This window comes from Odontesthes bonariensis, chromosome 24 (genome assembly GCF_027942865.1).
Source record: "Odontesthes bonariensis isolate fOdoBon6 chromosome 24, fOdoBon6.hap1, whole genome shotgun sequence".
NCBI lineage: Eukaryota > Metazoa > Chordata > Actinopteri > Atheriniformes > Atherinopsidae > Odontesthes > Odontesthes bonariensis.
In genome coordinates this window covers 14,075,750-14,097,434 of record NC_134529.1, presented here as the reverse complement: position 1 = coordinate 14,097,434, position 21,685 = coordinate 14,075,750, and the positions used below count along the sequence as shown (strand labels likewise).

The following is a 21,685-nucleotide window of genomic DNA, read 5'->3' as shown; positions in this document are numbered from 1 at the left end:
GGGCTTTGTTCCCTTAGTCCCCATGTCCTTGGTCTGCTCATAGTCTCTGAGGTCTATTGAAAGCCCATAGTTAGAAAGGAGCATGGGGGAGGGGCTACCTGTGCTCCGTCTATAAGGGAGAGCATGAAAGAAATGGAGTGGGTGACATCTTTTAGGATGACATTTTTGTTTTTTTTTGTTTTTTTTTTGCTTGTTTTTATTTTTTTCAGTCTTGGTTAGTCTCCTGAGCTTAGCCTCATGTGGGATTTCAACTGGCCGTTTCATTTGAGGTGGTAACCAATAAGTCCAAACAAGTGGATCCCTGAATTTCTGCAGCACGGATTGTTCATGGGTAACAGAACTCACCCATGTTATTGTCATACAAAGATTTTGGACAGTTGGACAAAGACTTTCTGCCCCTGTGGGCTGTTTGTTATGCAACAGATGTGCATGTTTGAAAGTGGGAGCAGCAACGAAGGAGCTAATAAAAAGAGGTCATGAGGAGGGGACACAAAGAAACATATTAAAACGTCTCCTCTGCTGACAAAACTGTTCGTGACTTCCATTTAAGAGCAAGCTGTTGACACATCCGGGCGCCTGTTGTCAAAAGTTATTTTCAGCTGTGGAAATAAATGAACTACTCTGTCTTTAACGTACTTTTTAGGTGAAAGAGGCACTTTCGAAACGATCATCGTTGAGATGTATTTACATATAACTGTGTATCAAAGCAATGACACATTCTTTAACAGCCTATTTGCAGATGCTGGCTGCTGCTCTTACCCACTATTTGCTCCATCCTCCCCCGTCACACGCTATGCGTCCTACCACAGCTCATTTGCACCTGCGAAAAAAAAAAGAAACCCTCCAACAAAAACACTCCCCACACCCTTATTCATTGCCATTATCCGTCCCCCTTCCTCCTGCTTAGTCCAGGCTTCTGCCTCTTTCCCAGTTAGATGTTGTGATGGTCATGAAAGGAACAAAAGGATAGCAGTCTTCCCTTAATATTTTGCTGCTGAAATGGAGATAATTCTACATCCACGATCACCAACTTTGGCCTGGCTTCGTTCACTGGGTGAGCTTCAAAAATGAGATAGAATCGGAGTTAATGACATTTGTCAAAACAGATTTTTTTTGTGGATTTTTTTTTAAGTGCTCATTAAGAGGTCTAATGTTTATAGTAATCCTGCAAAGAAATTAAGTGTAGCTCGTGTGTTGGCAGAGTTAAAGTTTTCATGGAAGAACTTTTTTCTTGAAGATGAGGTAGCTTTCTCGAGTTGAGTCTCCAGTTGAATTTTTGAGTTGGATGTCTACTCGTCAGTTCCCTCCAACTTGTCCGCGTACGTTTGTCCCTCCCCCTCTAACTTGTGTGGCCTGCTGACTCTGTGATGTCTCAGATGAGTGCGATGTTGAAGGTGTGGAGACTGGCACCTTGCTACAAAACACTTCAAACTCCTCCCTTTCCTCGTCTTCTGCACACGTAAACAAACCCTCCGAGTGGTCATTTTCCAACTCACAATTTCGACAGTTAGAATCAGCAAGCTGATACAAGTAATTACTAACACCATCTTTTTTTCCATGAGACATCTAATTTGTTCTTGTTCTTTGGCTGGTTTGGCTTGGTATCGATTGTTTTTATGGTGCAATATGTCTACTGTGACCAATAAAACTGCTAGGATAGCGCAAGATAAAGTTCCTTATCACTTTGTTGTCTCTGCAGCTGTGTCTAACCTGGATGAGGAGAGCAAGTGGACAGTCCACTACACAGCTCCATGGCATCAGCAGGAGAACGTCTTCCTACCAGGCAGCAGACCGCCCTGCGTAGAGGACCTCCATCGCCAGGCCAAAGTCAACCTGAAGACTGCCCTGCGAGGTAAAGATTACTTGTAGAAAAGCATTTCAGAGTGCAATGACAGTCCTCAACATTTGGAGAATTCACTTGCCCTGTTTGTGAATTCAGGGAGTCCAGTGCTAGTGTTTACAGTGTCTTTATAATTGACTAAAGTACAGTTCAATTTGTTAATTGTCCGGCATTGATCATAAAATGCCCGAAAAGAGCAAACCATTTAGTTGTTTTTCAAAAGAACATTAGGTACCCAACTTCCTTTTTTATGAGATCAATAGTCCAAATATAAAACAGGCTTGTCAGCTTCTAAATGATACACACATCTAACTCCAACATTTTATATGCCACCATATCAGCTAAAACACAAACTGTTGACAGATGTCCCGTTTCTCATTGCACCAAAGGTAAAAGAACCGGAATGTCGTGTGTGTCTACAACACTGTGGAATCGTTCAAACATAAAATCTGTGTTTAGCAAACAGCGCAAAAGCGTGAGATCCTCATCTTCCTGTTTGTCTCGTACGATTAGAGGAAAGGCTCAAACACCAACACGGGGAGTTAAGTTACCGAAGGCCGACGACTCCCTATTTAAAATTCACACCATTTTCCCAGAGCAGGAAGTGTGAATACTAGTAAATGCTGACACTAGTTTCACAGAGAGCTTCTGGTGTATTTTTCACCCAGTTCTCAGATAACGGTGATAAAACACATACAGGTGGGTATTTGTGTAGCTGCGTGGATGCCCCCATGTGAATTCTGTAAAAGCTTGACATTTACACTCTTGACTGGCCTTGTGTGACTGTGGATTAAAAAAAAAAGACTTAATGGGAGAGAATGAGATAAATGGGTAGTAGGCGGCTGTAACACGATGCTGATGGTTTATGAGTCACTTGCTCCGACTGAATGCCCCATTGTTTGTCCCCGGCACCGTTGCTGTTGCATATCACTTCCTGCAATATTGATGTTCTTTGGTACACAAATGCACAAACACCACCTGGGAGGTGGGATTATTTCAGCCGCCCCCCACCCCAACTTGTCACCAATCCCATCCAGCCATCACCACCCAGCCCCAGGGGTCCTACTTGAGACAACTGGTGTTTTGAACGGGAGCACCTGTGCTGTACATTTGAGCCTCACTGTTAGAGCTCTTTGTCCGCTCACAGAAGTGTAGGAGACTTATGGTCACACATCAGCTACAGTTTAATTGTATCTTTAAATGCATTTGTATTAGACAGAAGGCATTTTTAGATTAATATGGCCAACAGTAGTCTACAATGTACCGTCCATCTCAGTGGAATCTAATCCAAAGTAAATAATAGTGCTGTTTTACATATCAGCTGCACCTTATAGGTGAAAAAAGGTGTCTTCTTTACCCACTACTGTCCCTCCTGATTATTCACACAGACAGAAAGAATCAATAACCGTTCAGATGGCTGCTCGCGTCCTCTCTGTCCCTTTGACACTCACATGTTTGCTGGTGAGGTCTTTCGAGGCTGCTGGTGAGTTCCTGTAAATGTGCCCACTGATCGATGTAATCGTAAAGGTTACACAACATGGGAGTGGTTGTCAATACGATGTCAAGAATTAACTATCAGTACAGGGAACAGTGATACTGAGAGGGGTTTTCATCTGTGTCATCATCAGTTTATCATACCTGCTATCAGCTTCACATGAACAGAGAGGTTAATGTTCTCTCTTATATGTTGCAGCTTATTTTGCTCGAGATGGGTCTAGTTTTAGGTTACAAATGGTAAAGACTTTTCCTGTGGTACTATTACTTAGTACCACTACCAGGTCATTCTTATAGCCACTGGATTCAGTGGTGGAAGCGCAGCAGGTCGTGAAAAGGACCCTCAAAACATTTTTTTTCCCCCACAACATCCGGCATTTCATATTCTCATTTTCCCAGGTCCCCTCCCTCCAATTCTGCCTAGCAACAAGCCACATTCCTCTCATCAAGGCTTATTTATTTTATCAACCCTATCAACGTCAACAGTTCCACTCAGTGTCTTCACCCTAATTATCATCATGCTTCCTAATTCCCCTCTTCCACACCACTGCCTCATCAGCCTGTTGTAAGATTAGTTTGTGAGCCAGCCCCCATCAGGATCCATTAGTTGACAGTATTATACATGCATCAGTGTGTCTCACCATAGAGATGGGCTGTAATTAGCTGGGGAGATAAATTGAACATAAAAGGGATCAAAAGCAGCATCTTTGAAGCACCAGGGTAATAGTAATGTGAGTGCGCTTTGATACGTGTGTATATTTAATCAAAGCAATTTTGTGACGCACGCCAAGATGGAAAAAAATGGACTGGAGGTTCTTTACATTTGAGTTAATCAGGACAATCCCTCAGAGAACGACAACAGCTAAAAGGAAACATGTAACTGCCACTATAACTTTGATAAAAGGGAAAATAGTGAAAGTTCAGGTCACTTGATTTTGTACGTCATTAAGCTTACAGGCACCAGGACAGACATACTCAAATTTCAGGTTTTTAAGCTTTAAATGCAAAAGAAACTCTTGTCTGAATATTAATTTTCGTCTATGAGACACTAGAAAAACTTGCAGAGACACAGAGAGCGACGATGAGCTAAGTGTCCCTTGAGAGAGGAGGGGGATGGAGAGAAGAAAAGGGACAGTTTTGCCATCTGCGAGCGACAGACTGAAACTGATACCCCCTCTTCTCGCTGCACACAAATTTCTCTTATCACACTTTGGCGCGCACACATGCCACGTCCTCATCACAGCAGGTGGGGACGAGAAGAGGCGTGAGCAGTGCTTGGCAGAGTCCAAAAGGGACCGCTCTCACATGACTGATAGTAGACACACACACTCAACTTATGGTATGTTCTACGATGCAGAGTTGAGAAGTAATAAGCCGGCTTTTATTTATTTTTGGGTTGGTTGAATATCACAATATCCTCATCTGCAATCTGCAAAATGTTCTTTAGTGCTGTATGAACCCCTCTCTTAAGACAAACATGGTCATATTAAGAGACTTAATGGCAGAAAGGTGTAACGAAGCTGCATCTACTCTGAAAACGACACTCTCATTAGAGAAATCAACGGCACCTGTTTAGGCCCCGTTTCTGTCTTTGTTCTCCAGAATGTGACAAACTGAGGAAGGATGGTTTCCGGAGCTCCCAGTACTACTCTCAGGGTCCCACCTTCTCTGACCCCATACAGTCCACCAGCAGCCTGCAAGATGATGAAGATGATGAAAATGATAAGAAGGTATGTAAGTGAACAGCGAGCCTCAAAACACAGATGCATATAAGCACATTACCGTCCAGGTGCAGCAGTCTTTAACATTCTGAGTACATACATGTCTGTCTCAGTTAACAATGTCATCGCAGATATTTGACATATTCATTGCTATTAATTTATTCCATCTTTTTGAAAAAAGCTTGGTGAAACTGACAATAAAAACAGATTACAGTTTACATTGCACGCTTGGCATATTTGCCGTGTGATATTTATGTTTAGAAAGCCTTAAAGGCAAAGTGTGTGAGCGCCTGTGTTTCGGAGAGTTAAATTGTTAATTGCAACTGTTTGTATGACAAATGATTGTCTCCTAAAATGTCATGCTTGTGACAGATTTGTGTAGAATGTGTGCAGCGCTGCTGTGTTGTTGAATAAAATGGTGTCCGTCTGCCCTCTAGTGGTTGGAAATGAAAACGTTACATTTTGGCACAGGATCAGACCACTTTATTCAACCAAGTTTATGCCAAGTTATTACACGTTCTCTTTTGACATCAGGCTTATGAATTCCGTGGATCTTTTTCCTTTTTTTTTTTTTTTCCTTTTTTTTTTTTTTTTAGGATATTCTCGCTGGTCGTTCTTTTTCAAACAGGGATGACCATGCAGAGAGAAACGCTCTTTTCCTTCACGCTTTGCTGTTTATCACATAACTTCCAGAGCTGGGTGATGAATACAGATATGCAGGGAAAAAGAGCCACCAACAAAGACAAAAATGGCAGACTGACAACAAGAAAAATAGTAATTGGAGACAAAAAAAATGAGTATTTACTGTTTTTTTTGTTTTTGTTTTTTTTTGTTTGTTTTTTATCTAACAGACCCATTAGTGTGAGGTGTAAAAAGTTTAAGGACCAGACATGTCTCTCCCACTCCTCACACAGTGTTATTTAAGAGGTCCTGGAAGGGTCAGTGGGTTTCATTGCTGTTATTGGGGTCTCCAATGAGCTTTGTGACTCTAGGTGCCCATTTATGCCTGTTCTGACCCTTGACCTTCATACCGCACCGTTACTGTTCTGAACTGTCACCTACTATTTATTTCTATTTCTTCATACTAACCTCCTCTCTACTCCCCCGGTTATTCCCTCTCTGCTCGGCTGTCTTGTCCTCTCTTCAGTTTTTTGTCCCCCTTCCACTCTCTTTCGTCACTTCCCGCTGTTCGATGCTGTTGAGCTTAACTGTTACTGACAGCAATTTCGAAAAGAGTGACCGGGCTCCTGGTTGAGCCCCAGTAATTCGAAATAACACTCCAAAATAATAATTGCTGCTATTCTTTCTTTACACTGACCCTCCTCCCCTTCTGTTTGTTTACCCTTTCCCCCCCCCCCCCATGTATCTTTGCATTTCTGTAAATGCACCACGGTCCTCTTTCCTGGCCATTCTGATGGAATTGTCTGGATAAAAATGGCTGGACACAAGGAATAACTGCTTTGCTATTAATTCTGGACAACTCTCATCCACAAATGTGTTTAACTTACAAGGACCAATGGCTCGGTCTCAAGTCTGGAGGCAGCAGTTGAACACCACTGTCTGTTGCTCTCTCCTATATCCCAAATGAGGACTGAGTGCATCGGAACAGTTTAACGCATGAGTGGTTCTGTCTCTCTCCTCGCTGTTCCTCCACAGCTCTTCCACCTTCAACTGCTCGGTCAGCTCACTCAATTGGCGTTTTGTGTGTGTGCGTTTGTGTGACTGTTTGGATCATGAAACATGTTTATAGCATCACAAGCATCTAAAGGTCACGGCAGTGTGATATATTGAAGTATCCCTCTGTATATTCTCAGCAGTCAGTCAGTTATGGACATTTCTATTTTATTGTTTGTGCTCTAATCTATATATATATATATATATATATATATATATATATATATTTTTTTTTTTGCAGTGGGCTTTTGTTACTTAACTTTTGTTATCACTTACCTGTCATCTGTGTATCATATCACACTCTCTTCTTTCATTTCTTTCTATTTTCTCTTTCATCTCCTCTCACCCTGTCTCTTTTCCTCTTTTGGACTTCATGTGTTTTTCCGCCACATTAAATAATTTTCCTTTGCTTTTCTAGTCCACAGCTTCGTCAGTGGAGGATGACAAATCTCAGCTCTCCATGAGGTCCCAGACACCACAGGGGGCAGGTGAAGTAGGGGAGATGTCAGAAGTTGACGGACAGGTGGTATGGAACAAGGTGGCAGCCCTCCCCACCCCGGAGGAGAAGATGAGGCTGGCAGCTAAGGCCGTGCCAACGGATATCGTTGCCATCAACGTCACAGGTATGTCACGCCTACAGACAACTTACGTTTCCACCACTAGAGAGTCCCGGTTCATTAGTATCTGAGAACAAATGTCCCGGTCCTTTAGTCCCACTTTGAGGAGTTCAGTGTGGCCCCATTCACCCTCTGTGTCTGTTCTTTCTTACTAACCTCTCATTAGACATTCGCACTATTAAAGGAATTTTTTGACATTTTTGGAAACGTTCTTTCTTATCAGGATTTTTATAAGGATAGGAAATCATGGATATCCAAACTTAGTTTCAATCAAGAAGTAAAATGTCAGATTTTTCCTTTAATCAATGCTCTGAAGCTAAGTGGATGCAGGCTAAATAACTACTGTCATAAGTCATGTACAGAGACAAACTCAGTCATGAATATCTACCAGCTCTCTGCTACCATCTCCCTGACCTTCCTTTACGCACGTGTGAGCGAGCGTTTGTGTGTTAAAATTGTTTGACAGCTTATCCAGGGGTCAAGGCTTCAGCGACCGCTTGACAGATGAACACGCGTACACAGCAAAACGTGTCGATCCAATTCTCTTGTTAGCACGCCCTTTTTTCACGGCTTTCCAGTGTTCATCAGCCACATGCAAACATAGATATAACGTCTTATCCTGCAAGGTATGGTGCTTGAAATATTGAATGCCAAGATTCAGTCATGAAATCATTTTGGAACGAGACCAATGGTGCCAAGAGTCCATAAATCCCTGTTCAGTATCGACACTTTAGGCTTGTGTCGAGGCAAATTTAACTGCACTCTCCTCATCCTTTGGACAGTGAGTGCTTAATGTGGCCCCACTTCACACAAGAAGCATTAACTCTATTCACTGTCATTGTAAGTTACTCATCGAGCATGTAAAAGAAAACGAGCAGACAGAGAGAAAGCAGGGACTTCCTGCCGTGTTAAGCGGGAGTGTGATGGGCACTCTCTGCATCATATCAATTTCTGCTTCCCTGATGCCTGCGGCCTTTCACCAGTGAGCCGGATGGCGCAAGGAGGAGCAGTTTTTAGTGAGATAAAACATTTCCCTGCAGGCAAAGAGGGGCATTGAGTAGCATGAAATACTGTTTTTTCGTGTTACCTCATACTGTACATGTCCTGTGCATGTGTGTATCAAGAGCATGCACTTTCACGTATGCTTCCACCTCAGATACTCAGTGTTGAAAATTAACTTCAACCCCCAGCCAAAAATGCAAAGTCTCCTTTGCCAAATGCTTTATAACCCTTATTGCAATTTTCTATTCACAAAAAACTTCTGAGCTTGGCTCTTCAGATGAAAAATGGTCAATGAAATGATTGGTTTTATGATCTTTGGCTGGTGGTTGGAAAAAATTAAAGGTGCAGTTCAAGCAAATCACATGAAGCATTTTCTCGCTCGCCTCTAGTTATTGAGCAATGCAAATGTTTGTCGTCGTATTCACCTCAGTGTAGATATGAATTTTTAAAAGATTCTTCTTTGTTGAGCTCCAAGTGTTAAAAAATGTAAAGATTTGCAAATGTAAACGCAGATCTAGAAAGAGGACCATGCAGAGTTCACCATCGGCAGGTTTTAGTAGAAATACTGCAAGACTTTTTAAACCCTTTAGATATTACAAACTTTTTAAGATATTTAGATACTTTTTAAGATATTTAACTTCAAACACTGTAGGAGTGTTTGAAGTTATCACTGTGTAGTATTTGTCAACATTCTCCTTCATAGGTTAACACAATAGTTTCCCTTTATGGGTGTCCAACATTTGTGAATGAATACATGGATAAATGTTTCTTTAATCTCTCAATCCCATTATACTTTGTTACATACCAGCTATTTAAATGTCTGCTGGTTATAAATGCTAATGACATGGATTTGAATTTAAGTGCTACCAACAGATATATTTATAGAGGCCAGTATAGCAGTTGATATTAGTTGCTTTCTGATGTGTTCATACAGTACAGAAAGGCAGAACTATGTTTGTTTTAAAAATAAATTTAAAAAATCACCCATGAGGCATCGATGTCAAAGTTTTCATTACGTGTTTGTACTTGTTTAGACGCATCTCAAAACTATACACTGCAACAGAGAGGTGAGAAAATGTTTTCATGTGATACGGTTGAACTGACCCATATGCTTCCTGCCCTGTTGTTGCATGTTCAGCTAAAAAAAAAAAAACTCAAAAACCCTCTGCATGTTGATGAGTTTGTTCCTTTCGACTAACCGACTGCCGTTTGCCTGTGTGTCTGCCTGCCTATGCTCTCAACCTCCCGGCCACCAGGGGCAGTGTTTGACCGCCAGGCAAGCATCCGGCGCTCCCTCATTAACACTGACACCGTGTCCCGTCGGCCCAAGAAGGTCAAACGCAGAAAGACTATATCAGGGCTGCCTGACAACATCAACCTGGAGCTAGGTATGGATCACTGCGGAGCAACACGTTGCCCTCTACTGTCCACAGACCTTTACCACCCCTCTGCATGAGCACCTCTCATTCTCTCATTTCTTCCAACCTTGTTTTCTGTTGATGTATAATTTTATCAAACACAGATGCACACAATGTTAAGCCATACTGAGAGGGAGAACCATGACTCATGCACGTTCACTGTTGGATCAAGGCGCTGCAGATGTTCAGCTTTTCAAAGTTTCAGTTTTACACATTTTATATACTCAACTCAAGTTAAACTGAATCTACAGCCAAGAAACAGTTACTAAAGATCTTTGGGGCTTTCGTATGCAGACTGTTAGATACAGGTTCACGTGTGTGTGTGTGTGTGTGTGTGTGTGTGTGTATGTATGTATGTGTGTGTGTATATATATATATATATATATTAGTATTATGCAATAATTCTCTGGGGTCAACTTTTTGTACTTTTCTGTGATTTGTGTGTGTGTGTGCGTGCCTTAAATTTTGAGACTGATATGAGCATTTGATCCTCAACTGTCAGAACAGTATATAAACGTTCAGAGCGCCCTAACTTTAGTTGCTCTGCAGAGTCAGGTGTTCGGTGAACACTAAGCTTGATAAGCTGACTGTGCTCTGACAGCGCGGCATCAGAAATGTTTATTTACATGTCACCGAGCACCGAGCTGTCAGACAGGAGCAGCATTTCGGGAGAACGTCATTTCTCCTTGCCAGCAACAAGATCACCCAGGCTGATGGGGAAAAGAGCTTTAAAGTCTTGTTCGTGCCCTGTTGACTACAGTTCCTGAATGTCATGATTGCTGAACTGGGGTAATTGTCCCTGCGCTTCGTCCCTCCCTCTGCTTGCACTGGAGCTGCCTGCAAAGTAGACCTGCAGCTTAATCTATCGCAGCAGCAGCAGCAGCTAAGCTGTCAGTCTAGCTTTTAGCAAAGGAAGAGGAGGGTGTATGTGTGCTTTAAAGATGGAGGGATGAGTAGGAAAGGATCTAGGAGTGTGTATGTTTTGGAATACGGGCATCACAATTGAGAGACGCATTAGACGTCTCTCTCGTTTTACTCATCCTTCAAATTGTTTCTCAGCTGGTAGGATCAGTGTGCGTGTGTTTGAGATATCTGCACTTCTGTGTGTTCTTTCGCCTGCATATGGTGTATGTTTTTGTTGTTTGTGATTGTGCACGAGCATGCCAGCATTATGTATGCATGCTCATGCGTCTTTGTAGATGCATGTATCCAAGTAATTTTTGCCACCAAGTGCTTCACCAGCTGCCTGTTCTGGACCCCAAGAGTCTAATTTGCTTCTCTGTCAGAATGAGCAAAAGCCAGAGTTGGAGGGGAAGCATAGTCGAGTCTGTTTCTCTTCTCTCTGTCTCCCCTCACATAATTTCCTCCTTAATGAAGAAGACCAGAGGTAATTAACGCATGTGACAGGGTTACACCAAATCAAATTAATAAGCTTTCCCGTGACCGGTTTATATGACAGCACAGCAGACGAGCAGAAGGCTTGGTGGATGAAGAAGTTCTCAAGAGGCAGATGAGGTGTAGTGGAGCAAAAGGGGAAAAGATGTTTCACATTTATGTTCATCTTATTTTCTCTGTTTCTTTTACAACAGCAAAAGGAAAAGGCGGAGAGCTTCGGCCGCATTCCATGTTCATTCCGGGACAGTACTCCACTTTGGGCCGAGTTGGGAGTGTCAACTCAACACTCCGACGTTCGGAGACGAGAGACGAGAGCTGCCAGACGGAGGAAGTGAAGGTTGTACCCCCGTCCATGAGGAGAATTCGGGCACAGAGAGGACAGGGAATCGCTGCCCAGATGGCTGGCATATCCGCTTCCTCAACAGGAAGTATCTCCATATCCAGCAGTGACAGCTCTGGGATCTTGATTCTGCCGCATCAATTTAACGGAGACCCTTCGCGTTTTCACAGTCTACCCCGACAGGGTGCCAGGGTGTCCCTCAGTGCTGATCCCATCTATAGCAGCACGCCCATTAGGTCAGACGATCAGCCTCAGAGGCAGATCGGAAAGCTACAGGTTGACGATACAGCGGTACACATGAGAAACGCCCCAAGGACGACGAGCACCTTGCCCAGGCCCAAGTCTCAGGAGGTGAGGCGGACACAGTCCAGTGAGTGGGGTGGTGGTCCAGCCTGTGTGGTGTCCCCTCACGCTGCCTATTCCACCTCTTACATTCCTAATGCCACCCTGTCTAGCTCTGCTGAGGTCATCACCCTGAACATGTCAGGTCAGTTACCCCAATCGCTAGTTTCTGCTTATACCACAGCTCGACCACTCAGTCATACTTCCTCCACCAACACTGACCCCCTGACCTCCAGTCCAACAGCCTTTACCCACAGTTCCACCTGTCCAGCTTTGGCCACTTCGACCCCTACACACACACTGCATGAGGGTGTTCTGATAATCAAAGGTTCTGCTAGTGAATCGGGTCACTCAGATGGCAGCGGCCACAGCCACAGCACTTTGGCCCCCACTCCACCCTCCTGTCTCCCAGAGGAACAGTGGATATATGACACGCCAGAAAATGTGGTGGCTCAGCATCGCAGTCTGACCTCTAGCTGCTCCACTCCTATCAACCAGCTGTACAGCAGCCTGGACCTCTCCTCCAGGACCACAACTGATTCAAGCTCCCTCTACTCACAGGACAACGATGGATACTACACCTCTATGCACCTGGACTCAGGGCTGCGCTCTCGGAGTCATGGCAGTGGGCATGGGGCAGCAGCTGGACGGGCCACGAGACACAGCATGTACGAGTGCCGTGAAATGGCCAGTCAGGAAGACTCTGGAAGCCTGTACAGTGACCGCTCTCTGTCCCGCAGCATCTCCCTTCGGAAGTCAAAGAAGCCTCCGCCACCCCCAGCTCGTACCGATTCTCTTAGACGCAAGCCTGGGTTGAAAAAGCCTCTTGGAGGCGTCAATGCCTTCAGTGGTGCTAATCAGCCGAACAGCGCCATGCTCAATGAAACCCTCATTGCTAGCTTGCAGCAGAGCCTACATCTGGGACTGAGAGGAGGGAAGGGAAAGAGTGCGACGCCGTCTTCACCTTCTCATAGTCCGAGCAGCGACTATGAAGACCCTTGGATGCTACGGCCGCGCAGTCAGAGTAGCATCAGTGCAGGTAGCTCTGCTGCATCGCTAGCAGCCAACATGAACTGTGGCGGTGTGTCTAATGTGTACTCGTTATGTCAAGTGACACCTGCCCACAGTGACACTAGCAGCTTACGCTCTGACTACGCAGAGTCCTGGGGATACTACATGGACTACCCCCGTAACCACGGAGACCAGAGGGTGCCGACCCCTCCGGCGCAAACCGCGGATAACATGTCAGCTGGTGTTCATCCTGGAGTCTTACAGAACGGAGGAGATATTCACAACAATAGTCAGGCCCCTGGGGCTCCAGGCCAGGAGAGAGGGGTGTCAGTAAAGCCCAAACCTTCCAACTCCTCACCAGACAGGGTGCATAGACTCACCTCCCCATCAAGTGGCTACTCCAGCCAGTCCAACACCCCCACCGCTGGAACTCCAGTGCCTGCCTTCATCAGGTCCATGTCTCCCTCGGGCGGTCGGCCCAAACCCAAAGTGCCGGAGAGAAAGTCATCTCTCCTCTCCTCAGTTTCCATCTCCTCCTCCTCGACCTCCCTTTCCTCCAACACTTCGGACTCACTTAAGAGCTCTGGTGCTCCTCCACCCCTGCCACTCTCCTCCTCTGCTCCCAACACCCCTCTCAGCCCACCTCCACCCTTCCCTCCCCCTTTACCACCAACCTCTACTGCAGCTTCCTCCTCTCCTCCTACCCCTCGGGGTACTTCTCTGAGCCCCCTCCCTGCTTGCTCCACTTCTCCAGAATTCCCTCCTCCTCCATCCCCTGACATGCTAATCCACCACAGTTTGTCTTTCAATGGGAGCTTCAGTCCACCCCCTCCGCCTCCTCCACCTGTCCCCTTTATAGGCCCCCCTCCACCTCCTCCACTGCCTGCTTTTGCCCCAACTTCCTCTAACCCTTGTGTTAAGAAGACAGCAAAGGATACTCCCAAACCAGCTCCTTCCAACAGCCCTACAAAGTCACCTAAGCCTCTGATCACCCCATTTGCCCTGCAGAGTGTTCAGCTCCGTTCAGTCAAATGGCCAGAGAAAGAGATTAATGGTAAATCGGACCACATCAACACTCAGGAAACTGGGATGGACCTCCTCTGGGGTCTAAAGCCTCAGTCCCAGAATTCATTTCACATTCATGAGCATCCCACTGTGAACAGTTGTCCAGAAGACGATTTGCGTCAGTCCACACCATCTCCTGTGACGAAGCTCTTAGAAGACTTGTCATTAGACTGCATTATCACAGATCTAACACCAGATAGTGCTGTAACTAATGGAAAAGCCGAGGACCTGAGTTATGGTATTTTAAATGGGAAAGAAAATGAGGAAGGGCAAGCATTGCCCAGTCCCCCACAAAGCTGTGAAAGCTCTCCCATCAAACAGAAGCCCCCAGCAGTCTCCAAGAAACCCAAGCTTTTGCTTGTCCCGCCATTTAACCCCCAACCAATCAATGAACAGGTTCCACCTCAGCATGAGGATACAACCAGTCTGTCCCAAACAGAAGACCAAGTAGATGCACTGCAAAGACCGATAAAGGAGAACGTAAAAGAGAAGAAAAGTGAGCAACAGGAGGAGGAGACTTCTGAGAGCTCAGAGCAATTAACGGAAAGCAGTGAGACATCAGCTGAAATCCAGGATGAGTCCATCATTTCCATGTCTGCTAACTACGATTCAGCTTTTGACTATGAAGCTTACATAAATGGAGAGCCTCATGAAGAGGAAGAGGAAGAAGTGGAGGGAGATGGAACAAGCAGCACCACTGAGTCCATCAGCTCCAAGGAGGACGACGCAGGTAAGTCTGATTTTTAAAAAAATAATAATTTTTTTTTTTTAGATCCAACTTTGAAGGGTACAGAATTAAATGGAGATCACTTTTTTTAAAATGCAGTCATTTAAAATCTTTCTTTTCTTGTTAGTTAAGCCATTACCATAAGCTTATTTGGCGAGAAGCAGGGCTGGTGCCTGCTGTTTATGTGGCCAGTTTCTCAAGCAGCTGTGAAATTAATTATTTCCTCCAAAGCAAAGAAACCAAACTTGAAGCAAGAAGCTTTTAAGGATTTGAAAACTGTGAAACCAGAGCAGTGGAGGCAGCTTATCACTGGGACAGCAATGCTGCAGCCTCAAGAAATCCTCCTCTCTTACTCTCCTCTACCCATGGTTGCGGATTTTCTATGCAGAGTGCTCTCGTGGACACTGTCCCTTCATACTGTCCTACATTGCTCATTTTCCCCTCCCTCCGACACACCTCAGCCTCCACTTTTTGCAAGGCTCTTCATCATCATCCATCCTTCTGTTTCAAATATCCATTTTTATCTCCGCTTTTTTCTACTTTTTTGGGTTAATCTCTCATCCTCAGTCTCCCCAACTCTGCCCCTTTCCTTCTGTCCCGCTCTTTCTCCATCCAATCTTCTCTCTCTGAGGGTGAGGGAGGGGGCATGTGTCCCAGGGGAGACGTTTGTTTTTTTTCTTTTTTGTGGTGGGAGGGAGATGGGGGAGGGGCTCCATCATATCAGAGGGGAGGGAGGGGAACTGATCTGGTAAGAGGATGAAGGGGAGGATGGGGCGAGCTTAAAGTGTAGCTGCCTGCAGCGGCTCAGGCAGTTGAAGCTCAAACGTGAGTGCCGAGGTTGAGAGGAGAAGGAGGAGAAAAGGAGTTTAACCAGAGAAGAGAGTAGAGGAGATCTATAAGCAGAAAGGGAATGTTAAAAGGACAGTCCAGCACCTCCTCGGGTGCACTTCAGATCTCATAGGCAGCCAGGTTAATGCGACGGGACGTGTCTTCAGCCTAAACTGTATGTGTTAGTTTGACTTTCTAGCAACTGTGCGGATGTAAATAGTTTGTCCCTCTGTCTCAGGCGAGGTTTTTGAATCAAATACGGCTGAACTGTCTCCGGCCCCGTCTGCCAGCGGGGCGTCCAAGAAGAACATGGTGACCCCGACTTCTGCACGGCCCCGAACCACTGAGGACCTCTTTGCTGCCATTCACAGGTACTTGATGCACCTGTCTGTTTTCTGTCTGTCACACGTTTGAGTACAACTACGTCAACGTCTTTACTCCTCTCCAACTCCAACTATTGATTTGTAATTTATTCTTCTGAGCTGGGCCTACTCTGTCATTGTGTTTTATTTGTTACCCCCCCCCCCCCCCCCCCCCGTTTCTCTGTCAAAATCTAATTTTCCCATTCTCACCCTCCTCATAAACCCTGTCACCCTGAACTCTTCCCTCTTTCAGCTCTGTTAGCCCATGATTTCTCTTCCTCCATCTCCACCCCACCTCCCTTCTTCTCCTCTCTGCCCCGCACCCCTCAGTCATAACTTTACCCAGCGCTGTCCCGTATGGAAGCAAATACATTTATCAGATCTCTGAAGTCTCACTGTTGGCCAGTGAAGGGACAGGCAGCAACAATTCAGAACGTGGGACGAGTTGTTATCGTACATTTGTCGAGGCATATGTGTCTGTCATTCTCAGCAGGGGGAAAAAGGCTGTTGAATCATTTATTATTTAACTACTCAACACCCTCAGGTCCTAATCTAGGTTAGCGGCCACTGGAGATGTTCTCATCTTGGGTCTCCCCGTTTCTGCTTCTCCCTCCGGTACTTACCGCTCTCCCCCTCCACGTTCTCTGACACATAGCATGCGTGCTGCAACGCTTTGAACAGAGAACGCATAAATTTCTCATGCAGCCCAACAGTTTGTGTTTCACGGTCACGTGCACAACAGTCTGAGTTCTCATGAGCATCGCAGGATTTCATTTTGCTGGATCTCTGCCTGGAACAGGTTTTCGTTGTATTTATGGTGCCCACGTCACATGTGCATGTATGATTTATCGTGCAGTCTAATTAGATGTGAAGATTGTGTACTCCTCGCTGGCAGTGGTCTCCCTCCATAGTATCTCAGGAGTATGGAGAGTGATTTTAAAGATTTGGGACATGATGATGGATGCCTGGCGGGGCTGTTGACATGAAAGAAATCTACTGTTATCTTGCATGAAGAGATTTGAGCTACAATAAGTGGGACACTAAAAACATATCTGGCATTAAATTTAAATCCCCTTCAAGTGATTTTTTTTTTTTAAAGTATCAAAACACTGAGACGCATCAAAGCCATCCAATTTACTCCTTTTTGTTTTTTGCCTCCATGTCCCCTGTCTTCCCTCTTTCCCTGGGTTAACAGACCCTGGGTGAAATCCTTGAATGAAAAGCCTTCACAGCTGCAGCAGAAAACACAACTTATCTTGAGGTAGATCCTCCGCAGCAAATGTAATACAGCCAAGAAATCGATCAAGTGTTCTGAGCCGCGTCTCATATTGCAGCCGTGTTCACCTCTGTAACTGAGATTGGTTTTTGCTGCCCTTAGTTTTGGTATTTGTGTGTTTGGTGCAGCGAGCTCGGTGTGGAGTCGCCATGGTTGACTGAATTCAGGTGTGTGACTATATGCATGTGTGGATGTGTGTGAAAAAGGTCTTATGTAATTCTAATGTGGCATGGGGGGGGGGGCGTGTTTGAATCTAGGCCACAGACACATTATACAGTCTTGAACAAGAGAGAAAACAATGATCCTCACACAAACTTCTCATTGCCCTCCACTGTTCTTTATTTTTACATGGCTTGTTTGACCCTTGTGGAAGAATTTCTCAATCTAACTTGAGGATTATAGATTATTTCTCCTTTACTTGTGTCTTCACCTTGAGCATCAGCCATCCCTTATCACAGAGTATGTACTGTATGTGGTTTACTTGCCTTTAATCATGTTTCTCCTCTCTCGAATGTGCAGAGGGGGCGTTCAGTTGGCGGGTGCAACCTGTCTAAAGAGGTGTGAAGTGGCAAGTAGCCCCTTCCCTTTACTTACCAAGCCTTGTTTGCACAATCTCAGTAAGCACGTTTACATGCCACTAGAAGAAACAAATTGTTTGAGTCGTACCAAAAGGGAACTTTTCAAATGCACGTTAGTCCAACCAAAATCAAGCGTCTTGAAACGGGACTAACCCAAACAGAAGATGCAGTCGGGGTTCGAGTCACATGTGCATGTTTACGCCCAGCTTGACTCAAATGGAAAAAGTAAAGTTTTTTTTTTTTTTTTTTTTTTGCATCTTTGTGTTGGACAGCGTAAGTGTGTGTTGACACAGAAGAATGTGTGAATGGGAGCAGTTCTAGTGGAACTTCTTTTGTCAGAGGGCTAAATGAGTCAGAAATTGTGACTGAAAATGAGCCCATTAAGACTTTGTGTCAACTCGTGGTTGCTCGCCCCATTTCCAGACTGCTCTGATAAAATCCTGATTATTATTATTATTATTTTTTTTTTTTATAACCACGACGTGATCTGACAAAATCACCACTCGGGTAGCCTAAAAAGACCAAGTCTGTGCAGTGAAGAGAGAAAGTTCCAAGCGGGACATACTTCGGTTAACAACTCGACTTCTCTCCCCTGCATGTACACTGGGACAAGAACGGCGGTCCAATTAAATGGTCAATTTGAGCGGTAGCTGTAGCTCGACACAACTGTGCATGTAACTGTGCTGACTGATGTTACCTTGGGCTTGGCAGCAATAAAATCCCTCTGTGCAACTCTTGTATATATCACAGATTAATAAGGCTGATTCTCTGCTGGCAGTTAATACTCCCCGTGTGACAGCTGCAGCTTTATTGCCGCGCTTTGATGCAGGACTTGCAGACAGTGCAGGCTGAGATTGATCACCTTACAGGAAGTTGAGTTGTGCTTGAGTGATTTAAAATTTTGCTTTCGGTCTTATGCCCAATCTGAGTTTCTCTTGCAGAGTTGCCAGTCCATCCATGTCTGAAGCCACGACTAAACACAGAATTTTTTTTTTTTTAAACCAAACATCGTAATTTCTCTCTCTGAACTACCACCACTCACGGCTCCTTATTGTCTGAAGTCTTAAAGATCTCTGCTGCTGTCAGTGTTGGCGTATGGCAAATTTGGGACAAATATTAGAGGCACGTGGGCCTCATTCATCTAATTTGTTAGGATGCAACACAAACTTTAACAAAACTGCCTCTCTTTTTTTTTTCCTTATTATAAAATCCTACGTGGAGAATTGTCATTTTAATTTGAGTTATTATATTTGATGTCCATGTTAGCTGATATGCCTTTTCCCATTTCCCACTGTTGCTTTTCTTCTTGAAATGTATTATCATCTTCTTCTGCCTATTCCCACATCCCCCCCCTGACCTTAAATAACTTTACTTTTTTACAGCTTATCTAATATTGCTTGAACTCACTCGCGCTGCAGAATCACTCCAAAGTTGTAATTAATTTGGTTGTCCACATTTTTCCGTCTACAGGTCGAAGCGAAAGGTCCTGGGTCGTAAAGAGTCAGAGGAAGAGAAGTCCCGGGCTGGGAGCCAGCCGCAGTCTCCACCCTCAACCCCCACCGAGTTGTCTCCAGGGTCGGCGTCATCGCTGCCCCGCCAGTCGGGCTCCATCCAGCGAAACATCCGCAAGTCCTCTACCAGCAGCGACACCTTCAAGGCCCTCCTCCTCAAAAAGGGAAGCCGCTCTGAAACCAGTTTCAGGATGTCTGCCACCGAGATGCTTCGCTCTACTGACCCACGCTTCCAGCGAACGCGCTCCGACTCTGCGTTGGACTCCCCTGCAACTTCACCCTCCTCACCGACAGCGCCACACAGCCCCTCCGGCTCCCCCGGCCGCTTTAGGAGAGAAACGGATGAGTGGAGCCGCTACGACGCCCTGCCTCTGTCCTCCCCGACCTCATCGCCCTACTCGATGAGCGGGACAAAGTATGGGCGCTCTCGCACGCCTCCCTCTGCTGCCAGCAGCAAGTACAACGCTCGCTGCCGAATCCTCAGCAGTCCAATGACGGTGATCTGCGAGCGTGAGGGGGAGTTGGCTGAGAGCGAGTATGGAGATGTTGCAGAAAGTCGGTCTGGACCCCCAGTTCAGACTCTCCATGTGCTCAAAGACTCCAATGGCACTTTATCTGAGGAAAGCAGAGGTTAAAAGAGCAAGACCCCCCCTTAGATTTGTAGAGCTGAACTCACACGTCTTAACTAGGCAGGGGGCTGATGGAGGGGGCCCCCCCAGACACACCTTCCTGAGCCCAGCCCCCTTGGAGCTGCCTCTGTAGGAGTGGACATGTTGGGTCCTGATGCGAGCTCAGCATCCGCCTCGTCGCAGACCAAGTGGAAAGCGGTCTGAGGTGGAGAACTGGTTCCGCTCCAGTTTTCAAGACTCCTACGATTTCATTCTCCTTCCATTTGGTGATTCACCCTTTTTGTTAAAAAAAAAAATGATTGATTCTTTAACATTTGGTGTTTTTAGTTTGTTTTGCTTTCATTTAAAAAAAGAAAAAAGTCATCCTTTTAGTTTCTTTGAAGGACAAAGTTATGATGGCAAATTAAGGTGAATTGAAGGAATTGCAAAGTCACAAACTGTTAGCTTCTCTGCCGTGGTGACGCGTGGCTGAAGTAGTTGGAAAGAGTGGAATGTAAGAGTGCTTTTCACTCATTCAGGAAATTTCAGTTTCTGCTTTTTGCCTGTTGGCTTTGGAAAGTGTTTGAGAGCACCGTGGTCTGCAGACGTCGTCGTAAAGCGGGAAGATCTTGAGGACGTGGTACATCAGACAGTCAGCTCCACGGTACAACTTCAGCTGCGTTATCACCAGGTTTTTGCTTTCTGCTCGTACGTCAGGGGTTTTGCTTGCGGAGCTGGTGTGTTTAATGGTCCATTTGGAAGTGCGGAGGGCTCAGTGCTGCCACCTAGTGATAGGATCAGAGTGGGCGACACGAAGGCTGAACCCAATGGCAAAATTTACTCAATAACAAGGAGAATTTAAAGTCTGGTTAAAAATATGTTTTTGTTTGTAGATTTTGCACTGTGCATAGGTCTTTTTTTGTTGTTGTTTGTGACTTTAAAAGTATGTTTTAAAGATTGTTTTAATAAATGGGTTATGTCATGAGTTGTTATAAAACTATAAATGTAAAGCCAGAAAAGTTTATTTTATTGTCCAGATCTTTTAGTTTTCATGTGGGTAACCAAAGAGTTAAAAAAAAATTAAACAGAACTGGATGTTAATCTGAAAACAATCCGAGTGTGTGACTGACTGACTGACTTACACCTGCTGCATTTGGTCCACCTGATGTTGCGTTTGCTGAGATCTACTAGACCTTTTTTTTTTTTTTTTTTTAAATTTAGGGCTTAAATGATTTCTTTAATACTGTTTATTTCTTCTGAGTTGATCCTTTTGCATTTTTTTTATTCTGTTTGTAAATACAAAGGAGTTTTAAGTAACATTTTCAGACTTTGTACATATTTTAGAGCCCTGTATTTGCAGAAGGGACTGGTTTCTTTTTATAGACTATTTATTTTTCACATAGATGGTGTAAGTTTGATCAACTGCTCAGAGTGGGTGGAGGATAAAAGAAGAGAGGATGGGGTGCATAAGCAGAGAAATCAAAGGGCCATATTTACCAGCTTCACTCCACCAGGCCAATATTATTTTCATGGTGCTTAAAAAAATGCAATAATGTCAATATTTATGCTCAAGCCTTCTACTGTCCTTAATCTTGAGTCATGTCAATCCCACTTTGGTGCTGACAGTTGAGTAAATGTGGTCTCTTTAGTCCAAGGTGACAGGCAGGTGGTCGGTTACCTGCGACCGAAGTTACCCCTCTGCCTCCTGCCTGGCCACGACTCAGCTCTGGGTCCAGGCACGTCTCATGATGGGAAACACCTCAATCCCGGAGAGTGCGTGACAAGATGAGGGGATAGAAGGGGGGAGTGGAGCTGCTAACGCTCTTGTGCAAGTATGTGTAATAAAAATAAGGTGATATTTAAAGAGCGCGTCTCA

The 21,685-nt window shown here is 44.9% G+C and overlaps 1 protein-coding gene across 7 annotated transcripts in view; it reads left to right on the top strand.

The window, feature by feature from the left end:
- nhsl1b (NHS-like 1b) overlaps window positions 1-21,673 on the top strand; it is a 98,132-nt gene extending 76,459 nt beyond the window's left edge. For 3 of the 7 annotated variants that reach the window (XM_075459612.1, XM_075459614.1, XM_075459616.1), the window contains exons 2-9: window positions 1,700-1,852; window positions 4,937-5,064; window positions 7,148-7,352; window positions 9,605-9,736; window positions 11,356-14,649; window positions 15,713-15,845; window positions 17,632-17,670; window positions 19,161-21,673. In XM_075459612.1, coding sequence (XP_075315727.1) covers window positions 1,700-1,852; window positions 4,937-5,064; window positions 7,148-7,352; window positions 9,605-9,736; window positions 11,356-14,649; window positions 15,713-15,845; window positions 17,632-17,670; window positions 19,161-19,836 — 4,760 coding nt within the window. In that variant the 3' untranslated portion in view covers window positions 19,837-21,673. The remainder of the gene's footprint in view (window positions 1-1,699; window positions 1,853-4,936; window positions 5,065-7,147; window positions 7,353-9,604; window positions 9,737-11,355; window positions 14,650-15,712; window positions 15,846-17,631; window positions 17,671-19,160) is intronic. The other 4 variants (XM_075459613.1, XM_075459617.1, XM_075459615.1 and 1 more) reach the window with 3 other exon arrangements.
- The last annotated feature ends 12 nt before the right edge of the window (window positions 21,674-21,685 follow it).